Below are 15,579 nucleotides of genomic sequence, written 5' to 3'. Positions count from 1 at the left end.
CGCGCCCATGGGGACCGGAGAGGAAGTAAACCCGCGCGCCCGCCTCGGGGACAACCCCCACCCGGGGCCCTTTGTCCGGTGACGCTGCCAGCCTCTGGAGCGCTAGGGACCCAACGGGCCCAAACGGGGTCGACGGGACCCCCGGAAATCCATTGCGACCGTCCTCCGCTGTGCCGAGCCTCCCAGCCCCCCGCCCCGTCCCGCCCCGCGGACAGCAGACGCTGCAACAACGTTCCCTTGAGGCCACAACACGGTGGGCACGCGGAGATGCCGGAACCCCGTGCGGGCGCCAGCAACTCTGGAGCCAGTAGGCCCCCGAGATTTGGCTCAAGACGGAGGGCGGGGGATTTTCGGGATGCGAGCAGAGTGAGCGAGGACAGGGCGATGCTCCAGCCGTTGTCTAGTTCAATGTCTGGTCCGCTTCGGCCCGGTCGGTGACACCAGAACGGTTACAACTGCCCCACCACGGTGTCCTCTTCCGCTTGCTCTGGCCGCTGACTTGGAACCATTTTAAGGCGAAAACACCCAGTCACGCCCCCTCGCGCTCCCGAGAAGCCAATCCACGCGCGGCTACGCCCCGCGCGACGCGCGGCGGCGACGCCAACGGTCGCGCGGGTGACGGTTAGAGAGGGGCGTAATTCGGGGCTCAGCGAGGGAAACTTGAGCCGTGCGCCCCGCCTTCGGAACTTGGCGCCCGAAAGTTTGGGATTAGGGGTTTGGAGGCTGGCACCACGCCGTAGCCAGGTGTGCAGGACTCGACCAGGTGCGCGGCCGCCCCTCCCCAGGCCCCAGGGGCCTTGCGTAATGGCTGAAAGCCGGGGGTCAGGCCACGCCACCAGGTGTCCGGTTGCCCCAGGACTGTCTGCGGGGGCCCAGGGCGGGGCGGGTAGCAGGTGCAGACACCGGAGCGACGCTGGGGGACGCGCCCTTCTTGAACAGATGGCATCGGCCAGCTCCTTCGCTCTCCCGCGCTGGGCCGGCCGAGCTGCGCGGTGCCCTCCGTGACGCAGAGGGCGCTGCAGCCGTGCTGAGCTGGGCTCAGCTACGACCCCGCTGACCCTGCGCCCGCCACCCCGCGCGCCAGTCCGCCATGGCTGCCGCATTCGTGCTTCACCGTTTGTACCGAGCGCAACCTGCATTGCGCTGTTCGCCCGCCGAGCTGCTGTGGTGAGCCCATACCCAGCGCCCCTGAACATCTCGCCCCCCACGGCCAGCCATTTCCGGTCCCGCACCTAGACCCCAACCTTACATCTCCGCAGGGCCCCACGGCGTGGGCATCGGCTCACACCGGCGGATGACGAGCTGTATCAACGGACGCGCATCTCTCTGCTGCAGCGCGAGTCTCCGCACGCCATGTACATCGACAGCTACAACAGCCGCGGCTTCACGGTCAACGGAAATCGCGTCTTCGGGCCCTGCGCGCTGCTCCCGCACTCCGTGGTGCAGTGGAACGTGAGCCCTTCCCTGCCATGAGGAAACTGAGGGCCAGTTACAGGCCTGCCCTCTCACTCTGTCCCTGGCAAACTGGGCTATCCCATTGCCCCGTTGTGAGCAGGTAAGGGGTCCGTGGGGAAAGCCGCGTGGATTTGTGTTTAACCTGCCTCCTCCCCACACAGGTAGGATCCCACCAGGACATCACCGAAGAAAGCTTCTCTCTCTTCTGGATGCTGGAGCCCCGAATAGGTATTGGAGGAGGGGAAGGCTGAGGTGTTGAGCCCCAGGAAGCCACCCCTACCTCAGCCTGTCAACAGACCTGGCTGTAAATTAGCCATACCCATGCTTTTCTAGAGATTGTCGTGGTGGGCACTGGAGACCGGACTGAGCGGCTGCAGGCTCAAGTGCTGCGAGCCATGAGGCAGCGAGGCATCGCTGTGGAAGTGCAGGACACGGTAAGTCCCGGGACTTAGGAATGGTGAGGGGAGCCCAGGCCTAGCCCCAGCCCCAGCCCCGCTGATGCTGGCTTTCTCTTTGCAGCCCAATGCCTGTGCCACTTTCAACTTCCTCTGTCATGAAGGCCGAGTGACAGGAGCTGCTCTCATCCCACCTGGAGGGACAGCACTCACATCTCTGGCCCAAGCTGCAGGATGAACCACCAGGAACTAACCTGTCCAGGAGGGCCTTGGCACCCTTTGCAGAGTGCAGGGGTTCCCCCCACTTTCACCAGCCCCTCCTCTTTGGCACTGTAACACTTGCCTTGCTTGCTAGCATATTAATAATTTAATCTCGCTCTCCTGTTTTGTACTAGGTGTGTTGCTGGCCAGGGGCTGCTGGCTCAGTAGGCTCTTGCTGGGGGTTGTGAAAAAACCAAGAGGTCACCTTTGCATCTAGACTGTTTGGCCCCTCAGAGGCCAGGAGGCAGTAATGCATCTCTTCCAAACTGCAGATTTGAGGAGATCTCAGTGCTTTCTCCAGAAAGTCCTTTAGGGATTCAAGTTAGAGAACATGTATGTGGGTCTCAACCTGGTCCCAAGTGGCCAAGCTTTGGACTAGCAGGAGGCCCTGTGGATACCAATCCAAAGCCCCATGGACTGTTCCGTGACCCCTCCTTATCAGCCTCATTTAGATTCTTAATGTGAAACCAAACCCTTGGGAGTCAGAGCTGGCTTGTGAGCTGCCTTAGGAGGGACTCTTTGAATTTCGAACTACTGCCCCTTCCAGGTCAATGGAGCACCCTTACCTCAGGGCCTGAGGCTTCCCCTGGAAACAAGGGTGTTGTGTTTGTGTGCATCTGTGATGTTGGCAGTTGTGGAGCCCCACCTGCCTGTTGACCTCAAAAATCAGGCATCACTTTTTTTCAAACTTTTATTGAAAAACCGAGGGGGTGTGCTGTATCCATTTTCAGAAAAGCCGTTTCTCATATCTGTAGGCAGAAGGACCAGCTGTGAGGTGAGGGCAGGAGGAATGAGGCATGGCAGAGACCTCCACTCCAAGGACAGAAGGGTGGAAGAGGGTTGGTCACTTACGAATGGAGGCTGTGGACGCCACCTTCCACCTGAGCTGAGGATGTTCTCTTCTCAAACTTGAGCTCCCCAGAATACATCATGGCTCTGAAGAGGAGCAGGTGTCAGATGTGAGTAGCTGGCCTTGGACCAGCCCTTCAACCTATATCCCAGGTCCCCAAGCTTACCGGACTTGGGTCAAACTCTTGGCACCAATGTCTTGGCAGGAGTGCTGGATGCCAGCGATCAGGTAGGGGACAAATTTGTGGATGGACCCTTTGTCCTGCACAGCCCCAGACACCCCCTGGGCCACTTTGATTTTGTCAGCTTCACTGCAAGAAGAGGCAAGAGACATGGGCAAGATCATAGCACAGATGAGGCTGTCAGTGCAAGGATAGTGTAGGGTAACTGACTTTCCTGTCCCACCTGAAATATCGGTTCTGGCTGCTGAGATGCTTGTCCATGGCGTCAAGGGAACCCATACCACGATATTTCTTTAGCCGGATCCCATCAGAGAAGAAGTACTCGCCAGGGGCCTCAGTGGTAGCAGCGAGGAGGGAGCCCATCATGACTATGGACAGATGGAGTGGTGGGGGAAGACCCTGAGTGGCACTAGGGAAAGATTCCCACCAGGCTCCCTGGGTGCTGGGCCTCACCTGTGGAGGCTCCAAGGGCTAAGGCTTTGGCGATATGGCCCACATTTTGGATTCCTCCGTCAGCGATGACAGGAACACCAAAGCGCCTCGCGTATTCTGACACCTTGTATACTGCTGTTGCTTGAGGCCGCCCACAGGCCAGCACTGTTGAGAGATGGAGGAACAAATGGGTGGGTGGAGTTGAGATAAACAAGGGGCCCTGTGGCCACAACTCAGCACCCAGGAGCTCTCAGCTACATCTGTACCAGGACTGCAGCCTGGCTGAGGAAGAGTCATGTCTGGGATGGCTGCTGCCCATTCTGCCTTGAACAGTACAAACAGTTGTGACGGCCTCCACTCACCCCTGCATGTGCACGTGCATGTGTGCATGGCCCAGGGCAGCCTCAGGCACATGCAGTCAGCAGCCGAGAAAGCCCCGCCCAACTGGTATCAGGTGGGGTAGGGTCACCGTGCAGTTAGTACTCAGAGGCCCACCCCTTCCTCACTGCATGGTGGACAGCTTAGGCAAGATCAGGGCAGTGGTTGAGTGGAAGAAAGGGGGGGCTCCAGAGTTGATCCTTGAGCTGTGCCCATTGCAAGAGATGTGGGCAGAGCAGGGCCTACCCAGGGAAGGATGTCCTGCCCTATAAGCATCCCAAGAAGAGGAGGGAGCTGTGTTCTTGAGCAGCCCCCAAACCATGGTCTGTCATTCAGTTTGCCCTACCCACCCATCAGCACCACAAACCCCGGGAGCTACAGCTACAGTCAACCAAGCAGCCGGGCAGTGGGCAGCTGGGCCGGGCCAGTGGGCCGGGCTGGACTTACTATAGCAGCCCGTGACAGTAGAAGGGCATTTGGGGCTGTGGGACTTTATGTCTGGAGGGATCTTGGGAGCCGCTAAATAAAACAAACAGACCAGAGTTTAGAGAGGGCGCAGAGCAGGAGCGAGGAGGCCAGGCTAGGCAAGGAGAGTGGCAGGTGAGGAATGACGAGAGCACGTCTTGCTTCCAGCATGTCACCCATCCAAGGGGCCTGTTTGGCCCTGGGGCTGCCCCTATTGGAGGACTCATTGTAGTTCCCATAAGAGCTCTCGGCTCCAGGGCATGGGGGGCTAAGGGCCCTATCAAAGCACCTTATTACCTTCCTGGGTGATGCAGATGGAACCACTGCCCATGCCCACTCGAAGGGCATCTACACCAGCATCAATGAGGTTCTTCGCCTGTGCAGCTGTGACCACTGCAATGAGGAACAGGGAAAGGCTCGTGTGAAGGTGGAGGTGGCAGCCTAACTCCCCCACTTCTCACCCCACATCCTTCAGTGCCCAGTCTTGCCTCACCATTGCCTCCAATGACTTGGAGACTGGGGTATTTTTCTTTGATGTACTTGATCATGTTGATCTGGAAGATGGAGTTTCCCTGGGAAGAGTCCTGGGGACAGGGAAGAAGTCCCAGTGAGAATGTAATATGTCAGCTGCCTCTACTGCCCCACCCTGCCCGTGCAGCAGCTCACCAAAACCACTACATCCACACCAGCCTGGGCTAGCAAGTCCAGCCGATATTTGTCATCCTCATGAGTGCCAATGGCTGCTCCACACAGCAGCTGCTTCTTGGCGTCTTTGGAGGCCAGTGGATAATCTCGGTTTTTCTTCAGGTCTGTCCGGGCAATGATGGCCACCAACTCATCGTCTTTATTTACAATGGGCAGCTTTCCTGGGGGCAGGGCAGGACATGGATCAGGACTCTGGTCTTTGGTTCCAGAACCCTTCCTCCCTCTAGGACTCACCCTTCTTGCTGCGCTGCAGAATTTCATTTGCTTCCTTCAGTGTGATGCCTGCAGGGGCTACCACCAAGTCTTCCCTCTTCGTCATGATCTAAGAGGGAGGGAAGCTGTGAGGAAGGGCCAGTCAGAGATTAGGCCTCCCAATAGACCCTGCCTTAACTGAGAGGTGAGGTTCCAAAGACCCCCATGTTCACACTTGCAACCAAACCACCCACCTCAAGTGAACACAACAGTCTCTGCAGCCATCTAGTGGCAAGAATGAGAATTGAGTGGAAAGGACAACATGGTACATAGAACAACCTGCTACATTGTAGAGAAAGAAGGGTCACACAGCAATGACAAGAGAATTAGAAAGAGGAGGCTGAAGTTGGTCCCTGAGCACTGCCTCTACCCTAGTGGTGGCAAAGAACACAGCATGTATGCTGGCAAACATTTGGGCAGATAGAGAGGCTCCGGTTGGGAAGGGATGGAGGAACCCCATGAAGGGGTCAGAAACTTGGCTGGGCATTCATCTTTCCTGGACAGCAGAGGAGCCTCCTTGTCTTTAGCCTGGGCTGCCAGAGCTTGGCTTTGCTCTGCCAGTGGCACCTACCTCTTCCAAAAACCGGTCATGCTCCTCCTCCTTGAGAAAGTCAATGTCTCTTGAGGAGATGATGCCTACCAGGCGGCTCCCCATCCGGCCCGTGTCGGTGATGGGGATACCACAGAAGCCATGCCGGGCCTTGGCTTCAAACACATCCTTCACTCGATCCTTGGGGCTGAGGACCACAGGGTCTGTGATGAATCCCTGCTCATATTTCTGGAAGGGATAGTGAAAGGGCAGTTCTGAATCACTTTCATAAGGCTCCTGGTCTGAAGCCTGGGGTCTGTGCCATTTCCCCCTTTGGCAGTGCCACAGGACCAAATCACACCAACACCTCAAACCCAGGGATGGGAGACATGGGTGGGCTGTAGGCACTGTCCACCTGGTCCTCTTCGGTTGCCTTAAAACACAGGGTCTCAGGCTTTTCTCAGGAATTGAACCCCAAAATGGGAAAAAAGGATCCTAAATTAGGAGAATAAATCCCCTGCTCCCCCCCCACCCCACCCCAGTGCAATTCCCAGGAGCGCTTGACCACAATCCTTGCCCTTCTGACCTTCACTTTCCGAACTTCATTGGCCTGAAATTCAGGTGTACAGTTGTGGTGGATGAAGCCAATACCACCTGTAAGCTGCAGGATAAACAGAAGACAGAGAAAAAGTGACAAAGAGAGGCATGATTATACGTCTTTAGGGAAGAGAGATGGGTCTACTGGTGCTCACCGCCATTGCTATGGCCATCCCAGCCTCTGTGACTGTGTCCATGGGTGAGGAAACCAGTGGCGTCTTCAGAGTGATCTTTTTGGTCAGAGCAGAGGTCAGGTCCTGAGGAGATAAGGCCAGCTAACGTGGGAAAGCACCCCATATACCTCTGGGTAGTGCCAGGTCTCCCACAAAACAGATGCCCTGTATGATCTGCATGCCAGTAGGACGATTCCAGAGAATCCACCCCCAAGCCCAATCTGGTGAGGTAGCCAAGAGAGCAGGGTACAGTACCACCTTACCCACCCTTGATGCTCAGGACCCAATTCCTGGCCATACTCACCACCTGGTCTGCAGTGAAGTCGATGTACCCGGGGAGAATGAGAAAGTCACTACAGGGGAGGGGAGTGAATTGGGAGTACGGCTCAGGCTTAGGGCTGCCTGAGACATCATCCCCATACATCATATCACGAGGCATTTGGGCAGAGAAGGCACTGACATAACCCATGTGTCACAGGCAAGACAGAGCACAATGTGGAGATGGAGACAGGAGACTTTTTCTGACACTTACCTGTCATCAGCGCCCCTGGCACCCTGACAACTCCTTCATGTACCCAGAGAATGGAGTTTCTAGCCTGGAATCCCATGCACTGCCAAGATGCCTCCACCATCCCGCCCCACTTGAGATCTGTCAAACTGAGCCCCAGAGACGCGTGGGGAATTTCTGGAACCTGTCCCCCACGCCAGAGCCCAAGCGGGCTCAATGGAAACCCCACCCGACCTCCCAGCTCAGCGCGCCGCCCCTTTTCTCGCCCAGGTGAACCCGTTAGGCCCGCACTTGTATGTGAGGCCGTCCCCGCAGTTGAACAGCTGCTGTGCCGTGAGCCCGTCGTCTGGCACATAGGACGTGCCCCCGCTAATCAGGTAGTCGGCCATAGCTAGCGCGAGGTGAAACCGCGTGTCTCCTAGGACCGCGCCGCAGAGGCCTCTGCCGGCTGGGCCGCGCCAACATAAACCCGCCGACAGCGTCACTGCGCCCCGCGCGTCGCTGACGTCAGGACGCAGTGCGGATGGGCGGAGCCTGTGCGTCTCTAGGGCGGAGCTGGCGGGAGGAAATGCATGCGCACAACGCGCCCTGGCTGTGTCGCCCTGGAGTTGGGCTGTTTCCCACCGCTGCCCCCTCCCGTAGGACCTTGGCCCGTTCATTTAACGGGCATGGCTTTGCTTCCACTGTCCCGCCAGGCTCCTCCCAAATAAAGAGGCGTTGTTCACTAGCATGTTGAAAAGACGTGCTTGTCATTCTTAATAAACAACTAGATTAAGAATACATAAGAGAAACAGAGTGGTATCTTTATATGATACACAAGTGTATGTTACAAGAATTCCATCAGGCACAGGAGCCTCAGGTTTAAGGCCTCAATGTTAGGCCAAAAAAAAAAAAAAAAAAAAAAGGTATGGTAAAGTTTTTACTTTAACATCTAAAATGTCACTTGTCATAAAGGAGAGTGTAATAGAAATTGTCTTTAATAAATCATAATTGAAGTTCCCCTCATTTTCCTTCCATTAAGATGCTAAGTTTATGTCTGAGCAAGAAGAAAGAAAAGACCGTGGCTCCCCTGTGGTCAGCAAAGTCTGCCAGTCAGAGTGGAAGCCAGCTGGGGAGATTCTCAGGAGGGTCCATCCATCATTAATTCCATCTTTCTGGAGGAAGGGAAGGGGCCACATTTCTCCTAACAGTCCAAGCCCTTTCCCCAGGCCCCAGACAAAAAAGAAAAAGTCAGCCAGCAACTTTCTAGGACATCTGGCTCTCAGGAAACCCAAAACCCCCATGGGCTGAGGAGTCTGCTGCAGCAGGTTTATGAAGATGCACGGGGGGCAAAGTTTCCTTTTACATTTTAAACAGAAGCAGTCTGAAAGGCTTCATAACTACACCAATAAAAAAAGAAGAAAAAAAAAACAACGGAGGCCTCTTCTTTAGTGTGAAATTCTGTCCGTTTTTTCCTGGATGGTCTCCCTTGCACCATGGCTAAGGGATCTCAGTGCATGGTGCTTGCGTTGGCCACTGCAATAGCCTCCTGAATTTCTCGTATCACCAGGATCCGAGTCAGCATCTGTCCCATCTGCTCTCTGCTGATAGGCTGGACTGAGTACCAGATAGGGCTGTTGGGGGCCACCACCGGCTCGGGCGTCAGGTAAAAGGTGTCATTCCGGCCTTTCACACTCTGGGGGCTGAAGAATATGTCCATAAAAGCTGGGTAAAACCACCACAATCTTAACCCTCCCACCTTGTACCTCCCAGAAAGATGCTGTCTGCAAAAGTTGGGAAGGCAGCAGCTCTGGAAGGTATGGTAGCATAGCTACTGAATTCCACGCAGCCAACACACACTACCTCTAGGACCTCCTTTGGGGCTACTGCAAATGCCAGTGATAGGCTGACTCCCTTCTACTCCTCCCACACACACTGCCAGCTGTAATTCCTGAGACTAGGCACCTGCCTAGGGCTCCTGGGGCTCATCTACTTGAGTCCAAGCACATCCCACTTGGAACCAACTTCACTGTCCAGAAGGTCTATCTCCAAGTCTTTGCTCACGTTGCTTCTTCTACCTAATCCACTGATAATTCCTCAATTCCACCTGAGAGAGACTATTTGCTTTGCCAACTTGACTACGATGCTGGGGCCCTTACCTGGGTACACCCTCCCACCTCCCTCAATGTTGTGCTATACCTCTCACGTACTTAGCACATGTGCCATGCTCTCATGGTTAGTCATCCCTCCATTCAAGATTTATCAAAAGGGTACTGTGTGCCAGGCCTGCACTAGATGCTGATGTGAAAGAAATGAGCAAGACTCAAGAGTTCCTACTTCATGACACTTACAGATAAGAGGGGAGACAGACAGCAATTAAACAGTTACACAAATACAAAATGACAAACAGTGGCAAGTGCTACAGAGGAAACAGCCTGAGAGAACAGGCAGGGAATCTGGAAATGCTTCCCTGATAAAGCTGTGTTGGAGACAAGGGATGGATAGGAGCTAAGCAGCCAAATGGGCTCTATGTGTGTCGTTGCCCAAAAGAGAAAATTTTGTGCTGAGGCCTCGAGGGAGGCAGAGCATGATGCCCTTGAGTGGAGGGGAGCCACTGTGGCTAGAGAGCCAAGAGCTACATGGACATGAGGTTAACAAGGGGAACTGCATGAGAAGCCTTGTTGGCCACAGCAGGATACTGACTTTCTCTGTAGAGTAAAAGAAACCACTGAAGGTTTTAATCTATATGACATGGTAAGATCTACTATGTAGAAAGATCATTCTGGCATTGCTGTGAAGATGACATGCCAAACTGCAGGGGCAGGAGAGAGCAAAAGCCAAGGAAACGAGTCCACCATAGATTCACTGTGGTACTGACAAAAGGTCAAGGCCAAGAAGATGCAGGGCTATACTCAATATGTGATGGAGGAAGCCTGTCTGTACTTTCCAATCTCTACTTGCATCCCCTCTCCATGAAAGGAGACCATCAGGGAGCAGGGACCCCTTTTATATCCCAATGGTTAGGCACATCACAGGCTTTGGAAAAATCAGTAAGGTTGCTTCTATATTTAGTTTTTTGGAAGTGTATTTTTACTCTCCATTTGGGACTAAAGAATGCGTCTGCACACAGGTGCACATGAGTACTCACACACACACAGTCACCCCATCACAATAAAGCCTCCTCACCATTTAAAGAGGTAGAAATCGTAGAGCTTGATGGGACATCTCAATGGATTCTCTGGATTTTCCGTCTGTTCTGCATACATGTCATCTGTAACTATAAAACACACCCCCCAGCACCACAGACATGGCATCAGACTCCCTTAGTTCGGGCCCAGATTAGGAACCTCAGGCTTCCAGCCATCTCAACTAGGAAATATTAGAAGGGAAAAGCGTATGAGGCATGGGCGGTGACTGTAAAGGGAAAAGGCAGCTATTTTTCTGGGGCATCTTTGCTTCCAGAAGAGTCTGAAGTTTCTGGGTGGGGAGAAGGAAATGAAGAATTCCTATCCAGCAAAGCCCAACCTTAGCACTCATCACTAGCCCCCCAGGTACAAGGGCAGGGCAGGACAATTAGCACCTGTTTCTACAGCCCCTGCCTCCTTCCCCTACCTTTCTGGCCAGTCTGGTGTATCCCAAGTGCCTTCAGGTACCGAATACTCGTGCTTTTATCCTTAGGATTAGAGGGGTTCTTCTTAGTCTGTCGTAAGACCTTGGAGAAGGCCAGCTTCATGTGCTGGTCCACTGTCTTCAATAGAAAGTACCTGCACCGCAAGCGAAAGCAAGGCAAAGGGAGGGGTGCCAAGAGGAGACCATGACTTACCCTCTGCGATCCATGCCTTGAAGGAGCCACTGCCCACACTCCCAGGATCTGGGCAGGCCCAAACCCAAACACACTGTCTAGTGGAGGAGCCACATCAAGACTGATGGCAAGGCTGCCTGCCTCACTGGTCACTACACAAAATACAGCCAACTGGAGCTCAGGGCTTTCAGTATCCCAAAGGCTCTCAAATATGTGTCAAAGGAATTCAGAAATCCACTTGCAGAGTTTCCACCCTCTTCACTGGGCAGGTGCCAGCAGTGCCTAAGCATGGAGCTTCTAGAACACTTACTTGGTGTTAAAGAACATGAGGGTGGTCAGCAGGGTGGAAGGGGAGTGAGCCCCGAGCTGCTTGCACTCCCACAGCATCTCCTCAGTCACGTGGCTGGGCAGGACATAGCCTAGGAGGAATAGAGTACTGCTACAACAAGAGGATGGCAGGTGGTCCCTCAAAAGTACAGGATAGGAGGTGTAAGGCACAAGGACCACACAGGAGTACAAGTTTAACCAGAAAAGTCTCCCTAGGGTATGGCAGAATCATCTGGGAAGCTTGTTAAAACACAAACGGCTGGGTCTTAACTCAAGTTTCTGGAGTGGGACCTGATAATGTACATTTCTAACAAGTTCCTAAGACTACACTTTGAGAACAACTGCCCTAAATGTTTGCCCTTACCTGATGTCAATTCTTCCTCTAATCTAAGGTTAACAAGGGGCAAAAGTATAGCCCTCAGGGAGAGTCAAACACCCAAAACTATAAACTAAACTCTGCAATATGCACACTTCTCCAAAAAGAGGTTACAGAGGCTTTTGTCATATTTTCAGAGGTGTGTAGGGCCTTAATAACTGGTACACATGCCCCTGTTTGCACATGCTAAATTTTCTCTCATGTCTTCCATCTCTAGAAAGCAAGTCAATTCTCAACCCTTCTCTGGATAAAGTGGAGACTGATATTCAGAACTATTACAGGTTCCCCCCACAGGGCAGTTTTTACTGTAAGACCCTGGTTCCTAAGTGAACTGAGAATTGGGCAGGGGCTAGGGCCAGTAGTTTGATCAAGACCCCTCGGTAGCCAGGTCTACACAAAAGGAAGATGACACTTGGGTTGATCACCAAGCCATCCCCCCCTGACTCCACAATGTGTTCCTTCAAGAATCAACGTGCAAGTGTTTGTGTGCCAGGCACTGAGGGCCTGGTGAAACAGCAGCAGACACCAGCATTCTCCTGCAGGAGTTTCAGGATTCTCCAGGCAGGCAGTGAGGGTGCCATTTCCTAGAAGCAGGGAAAGAAACATTCTGCCCAATACATTCCTCTTCTCCGTTCTTGCCAAAGCTGGCCCTCTGATTCCATTAGCGCACTTCTCTCTCTTCAGGGCAGCTCTGCCTCTATTGTTGTATTCTGTGGCCCAATGACAATGAGATAAGCTTCCTTGTTGTCAGATATTTCTAAAGCAGGATGAGTGGCAGAGGACAGCCATCTCAGGGAAGGCCAGAATTGAGTGATCCCAGGCCTACTATGGCATGCCCTATTTTCTCTGGGTTCACTCTTCCACCTGGTGTCACTTCCCCAGCTTTAATCACTTCTTGACAATATAACTTAAAGTGAACTTTAACGCCTGAAAACCAGGACTCCTCGTATGGAAGAAGGGAGATACAGATAAAAGCCTTAGAGTTCTGAATATGAACTATAAGCATCAAAATGATCTATTTTTAAATTTTTTTTAGAAACAATGACCAACCCAGGAGCAATGAGCACCCCTAGCATCGAGACTGTGGTACTGAAATACCATTAACCACTGAAAGGAGCTAGGCTCCACGGAGAACTGACCGATTCCATATTAGGATAGGAAATGTCCAAGATGAGCCTGGAATATTTTGGCAAACCAGAAATCAAGGAAGTAGGGTTATGTCAAAAGAACTTAGGGCCAATTTAAAGAGGCTCCAAATGGCCAAAGACGGGACAATTTGCACATAAGTAAAGATAACGACTGCAATGAACTGAATCATATTAAATGTGTTCAAATCCATTAGTTCACAACAATTCTTTAAAAAAACAACACAGCTAACTAGTTATTCCTGGAGGAAGCTGGTGAACCAACCCATTACTGTGAAAAGTGCTAAACAAAGGAGAAGAAATAAGCCTTTATCCTCCCCATTCTATACAATCAATACTGTAGATATACTGCTAAAAATTCAAAGAGTTGACGTGGGAAAGTTTCTTCGTATTTCAGCTAATAATAAAGAAGTACTAACATTAGAATAACACCGTTTACAACTCCTAATGAATGAATGGATTCAAACATTATGGGTATCTGATGGAAGTAAATAACCCATCTATGATATAACCTTGCCAAAAAGAAAACACAAAAAAGCAAAACCTGATCAACCAAGTCTTTATATGCAACTACCAATTAACTGTCACTACAGGGGACATGATACAAATACAGAAGAGTATGTTAAAACTACACCATGGGGGATGTAATCAGTAAAAAACAGACTGTGGGACAATTTAAAAGGTTAGTTTCTTCCATAAACAAATTGCAAGAAAAAAATCAAGAGGGAAACTAAAGATTAAAGCTTAACACTGAAAGGTATACCAGCAATTTCAACGTGTTGATCTTATTTCCATCTTGACTGAGATAAACACAATTATGACATTTATGAGACAATCAGAAATTTGAACAAAGGGTAGGTTTTGATGACATTATGGAATTATCTTTTTCAAAAAAAGTATGATAATGGCACTGTGGTATGTCAAGAATATGCATTAGGGGCCGGCCCCATGGCCAAGTGGTTAAGTTCGCAGGCTCCGCTTTGGCAGCCCAGGATTTCACTGGTTCAGATCCTGGGTGTGGACATGGCACTGCTCATCAGGCCATGCTGAGGCAGCGTCCCACACAGCACAACCAGAGGCACTCACAACTAGAATATACAACTATATATCGGGGTGCTTTGGGGAGAAGAAGAAGAAAAACAAAAGATTGGCAACAGTTGTTAGCTCAGGTGCCAATCTTAAAAAAAATAATAATAATACATATTAAAATACTTATGGATAAAGTATCTGAGATTTACTTCAAAACAGAGGAGGGAAACAGATGACGTATACATGAAACAAGATTTACCATGCACTATTCTGTTTACTTTAACATGTGCTTGAAATTTCCATAATAAGAAGTTATAAAAAGCAAACTTTGTATAGCCACACTTGGCTTGAAAATTTGCAAATCATGTAGAGTGATTCACTTACTTGAGTCTCTGTTCTTTTTGGTTTTTTTTGAGGAAGATTAGCCCTGAGCTATCTGCTACCAGTCGTCCTCTTTTTGCTGAGGAAGACTGGCCCTGAACTAACATCCGTGACCATCTTCCTCTATTTTATACGTGGGATGCCTACCACAGCATGGCGTGCCAAGTGGTGCCATGTCCGCACCTGGGATCTGAACTGGTGAACCCTGGGCCGCCAAAGCGGAATGTGCACTTAACCGCTACACCACTGGGCCGGCCCCGAGTCTCTGTTCTATTGACAGGCCCTCAGAGAGGCTTCTCTCCTAATGCCCTTAACATTTTCCATTCCCTTATGTTTTGTTCTTCAAAGCACTTAATTAATCATAAATTATTTATATATTCTTTCTCCCTATTAGACTGTAAGCTCTATTTTGTTCCCTACTATATCATCTACACCTGGAATACTACCTGGCACATAGCAGGCACTCAAAAAATACTATTTAACCTATATATATATTTTTTTTTTTGATGAGCAAGACTGGCCCTGAGCTAACAACTGTTGCCAATCTTCCTTTTTTTTTTTTCTCCCCAAAGCCCCAGTACATAGCTGTATATCCTAGATGTAGGTCCTTCTAGTTCTTCTGTGTGGGACGCTGCCTCAGCATGGTTTAATGAGCAGTGCTAGGTCCGTGCCCAGGATCTGAACCAGCGAGCTCTGGGCCTCCAAAGTGGAGTGTGTGAACTTAACCACTCAGCCATGGGGCTGGCTCCTAACCATTAATTTTTTTTAAAGGTTAAGCATGTACTATGTATAGTGATGGATGTTAACTAGATTACACCATTTCACAATATACACATATATCAAATTATTATGTGTACACCTGAAACTAATATAATGTTATATATCAATTATATCTGTTTTTTTTTTAAAAAGCTTAAGCAGCAGACGTTTTAATAAATGCCAGAGCCAGGATTAAAAATCAGATATTCATGTGAACTAAGTTTTCAATTCAGCTGAGTAAATACCAAGGAGCACAACTTGGATCATACGGTAAGAAAATGTTTACTTCTGTAAGAAAATGTCAAACGACCTTGTAAAGTGGCTATACCATTTTGCATTCCCACCAGCAATGAATGAGAGTTCTTGTTGCTCCCTATCCAGCATTTGGTGCTGCAGTGTTTGGGACTGAAGCCATTCTAATAAGTGTACAGTGGTATCTCACTATTATTGTTTTTGAAAGATTGGTACCTGAGCTAACACCTGTTGCTCATCTTTTTTGTTCCTTCTTCTTCTCCCCAAAGCCCCCCAGTATATAGTTGTATATTCTAGTTGTAGGTGCTTCTGGTTGTGCTATGTGGGACACCACCTCAGCATAGTTTG

General features: G+C 50.8%; 3 protein-coding genes across 7 annotated transcripts in view; 1 reads left to right on the top strand and 2 right to left on the bottom strand.

Annotated features, from left to right (window-relative positions):
- The first annotated feature begins 622 nt into the window (after positions 1-622).
- NDUFAF3 (NADH:ubiquinone oxidoreductase complex assembly factor 3) lies at positions 623-2,231 on the top strand. Its single transcript, XM_046659460.1, has 5 exons — positions 623-1,167; positions 1,260-1,452; positions 1,617-1,683; positions 1,789-1,889; positions 1,975-2,231. The coding sequence occupies exons 1-5, from the start codon at positions 1,091-1,093 to the stop codon at positions 2,086-2,088; spliced, it is 552 nt and encodes a 183-aa protein (XP_046515416.1). The 5' UTR covers positions 623-1,090; the 3' UTR covers positions 2,089-2,231.
- Positions 2,232-2,771: 540 nt separating this feature from the next.
- IMPDH2 (inosine monophosphate dehydrogenase 2) lies at positions 2,772-7,796 on the bottom strand. Of its 2 annotated transcripts, XM_046659437.1 has the most exons (15): positions 7,473-7,796; positions 6,978-7,026; positions 6,656-6,757; positions 6,490-6,564; positions 5,946-6,152; positions 5,357-5,444; positions 5,084-5,283; positions 4,911-5,001; positions 4,715-4,810; positions 4,400-4,471; positions 3,596-3,739; positions 3,366-3,510; positions 3,128-3,271; positions 2,964-3,047; positions 2,772-2,860 (listed from the first exon to the last, which is right to left on the bottom strand). In XM_046659437.1, exons 1-15 carry the CDS (start codon positions 7,568-7,570, stop codon positions 2,839-2,841), a joined length of 1,617 nt encoding a protein of 538 aa, XP_046515393.1. In that variant the 5' UTR covers positions 7,571-7,796; the 3' UTR covers positions 2,772-2,838. The 2 variants fall into 2 exon arrangements, with proteins under 2 accessions (XP_046515393.1, XP_046515402.1); XM_046659446.1 differs by lacking the exon at positions 4,400-4,471 and having other exon boundaries at positions 7,473-7,790.
- A 167-nt stretch (positions 7,797-7,963) lies between these two features.
- QRICH1 (glutamine rich 1) overlaps positions 7,964-15,579 on the bottom strand; it is a 43,351-nt gene continuing 35,735 nt past the window's right edge. For all 4 annotated transcript variants that reach the window (XM_046659405.1, XM_046659413.1, XM_046659420.1 and 1 more), the window contains 4 exons: positions 11,273-11,381; positions 10,773-10,924; positions 10,347-10,437; positions 7,964-8,863 (listed from right to left, as the gene is read on the bottom strand). In XM_046659405.1, coding sequence (XP_046515361.1) covers positions 8,671-8,863; positions 10,347-10,437; positions 10,773-10,924; positions 11,273-11,381 — 545 coding nt within the window. In that variant the 3' untranslated portion in view covers positions 7,964-8,670. The remainder of the gene's footprint in view (positions 8,864-10,346; positions 10,438-10,772; positions 10,925-11,272; positions 11,382-15,579) is intronic.

The sequence above is a fragment of the Equus quagga genome, chromosome 1, assembly GCF_021613505.1.
Source record: "Equus quagga isolate Etosha38 chromosome 1, UCLA_HA_Equagga_1.0, whole genome shotgun sequence".
In the NCBI taxonomy this organism is placed as follows: Eukaryota; Metazoa; Chordata; class Mammalia; order Perissodactyla; family Equidae; genus Equus; species Equus quagga.
The sequence above is the reverse complement of the archived record's forward strand: the minus strand, read 5'-3'. Positions and strand labels throughout refer to the sequence as shown.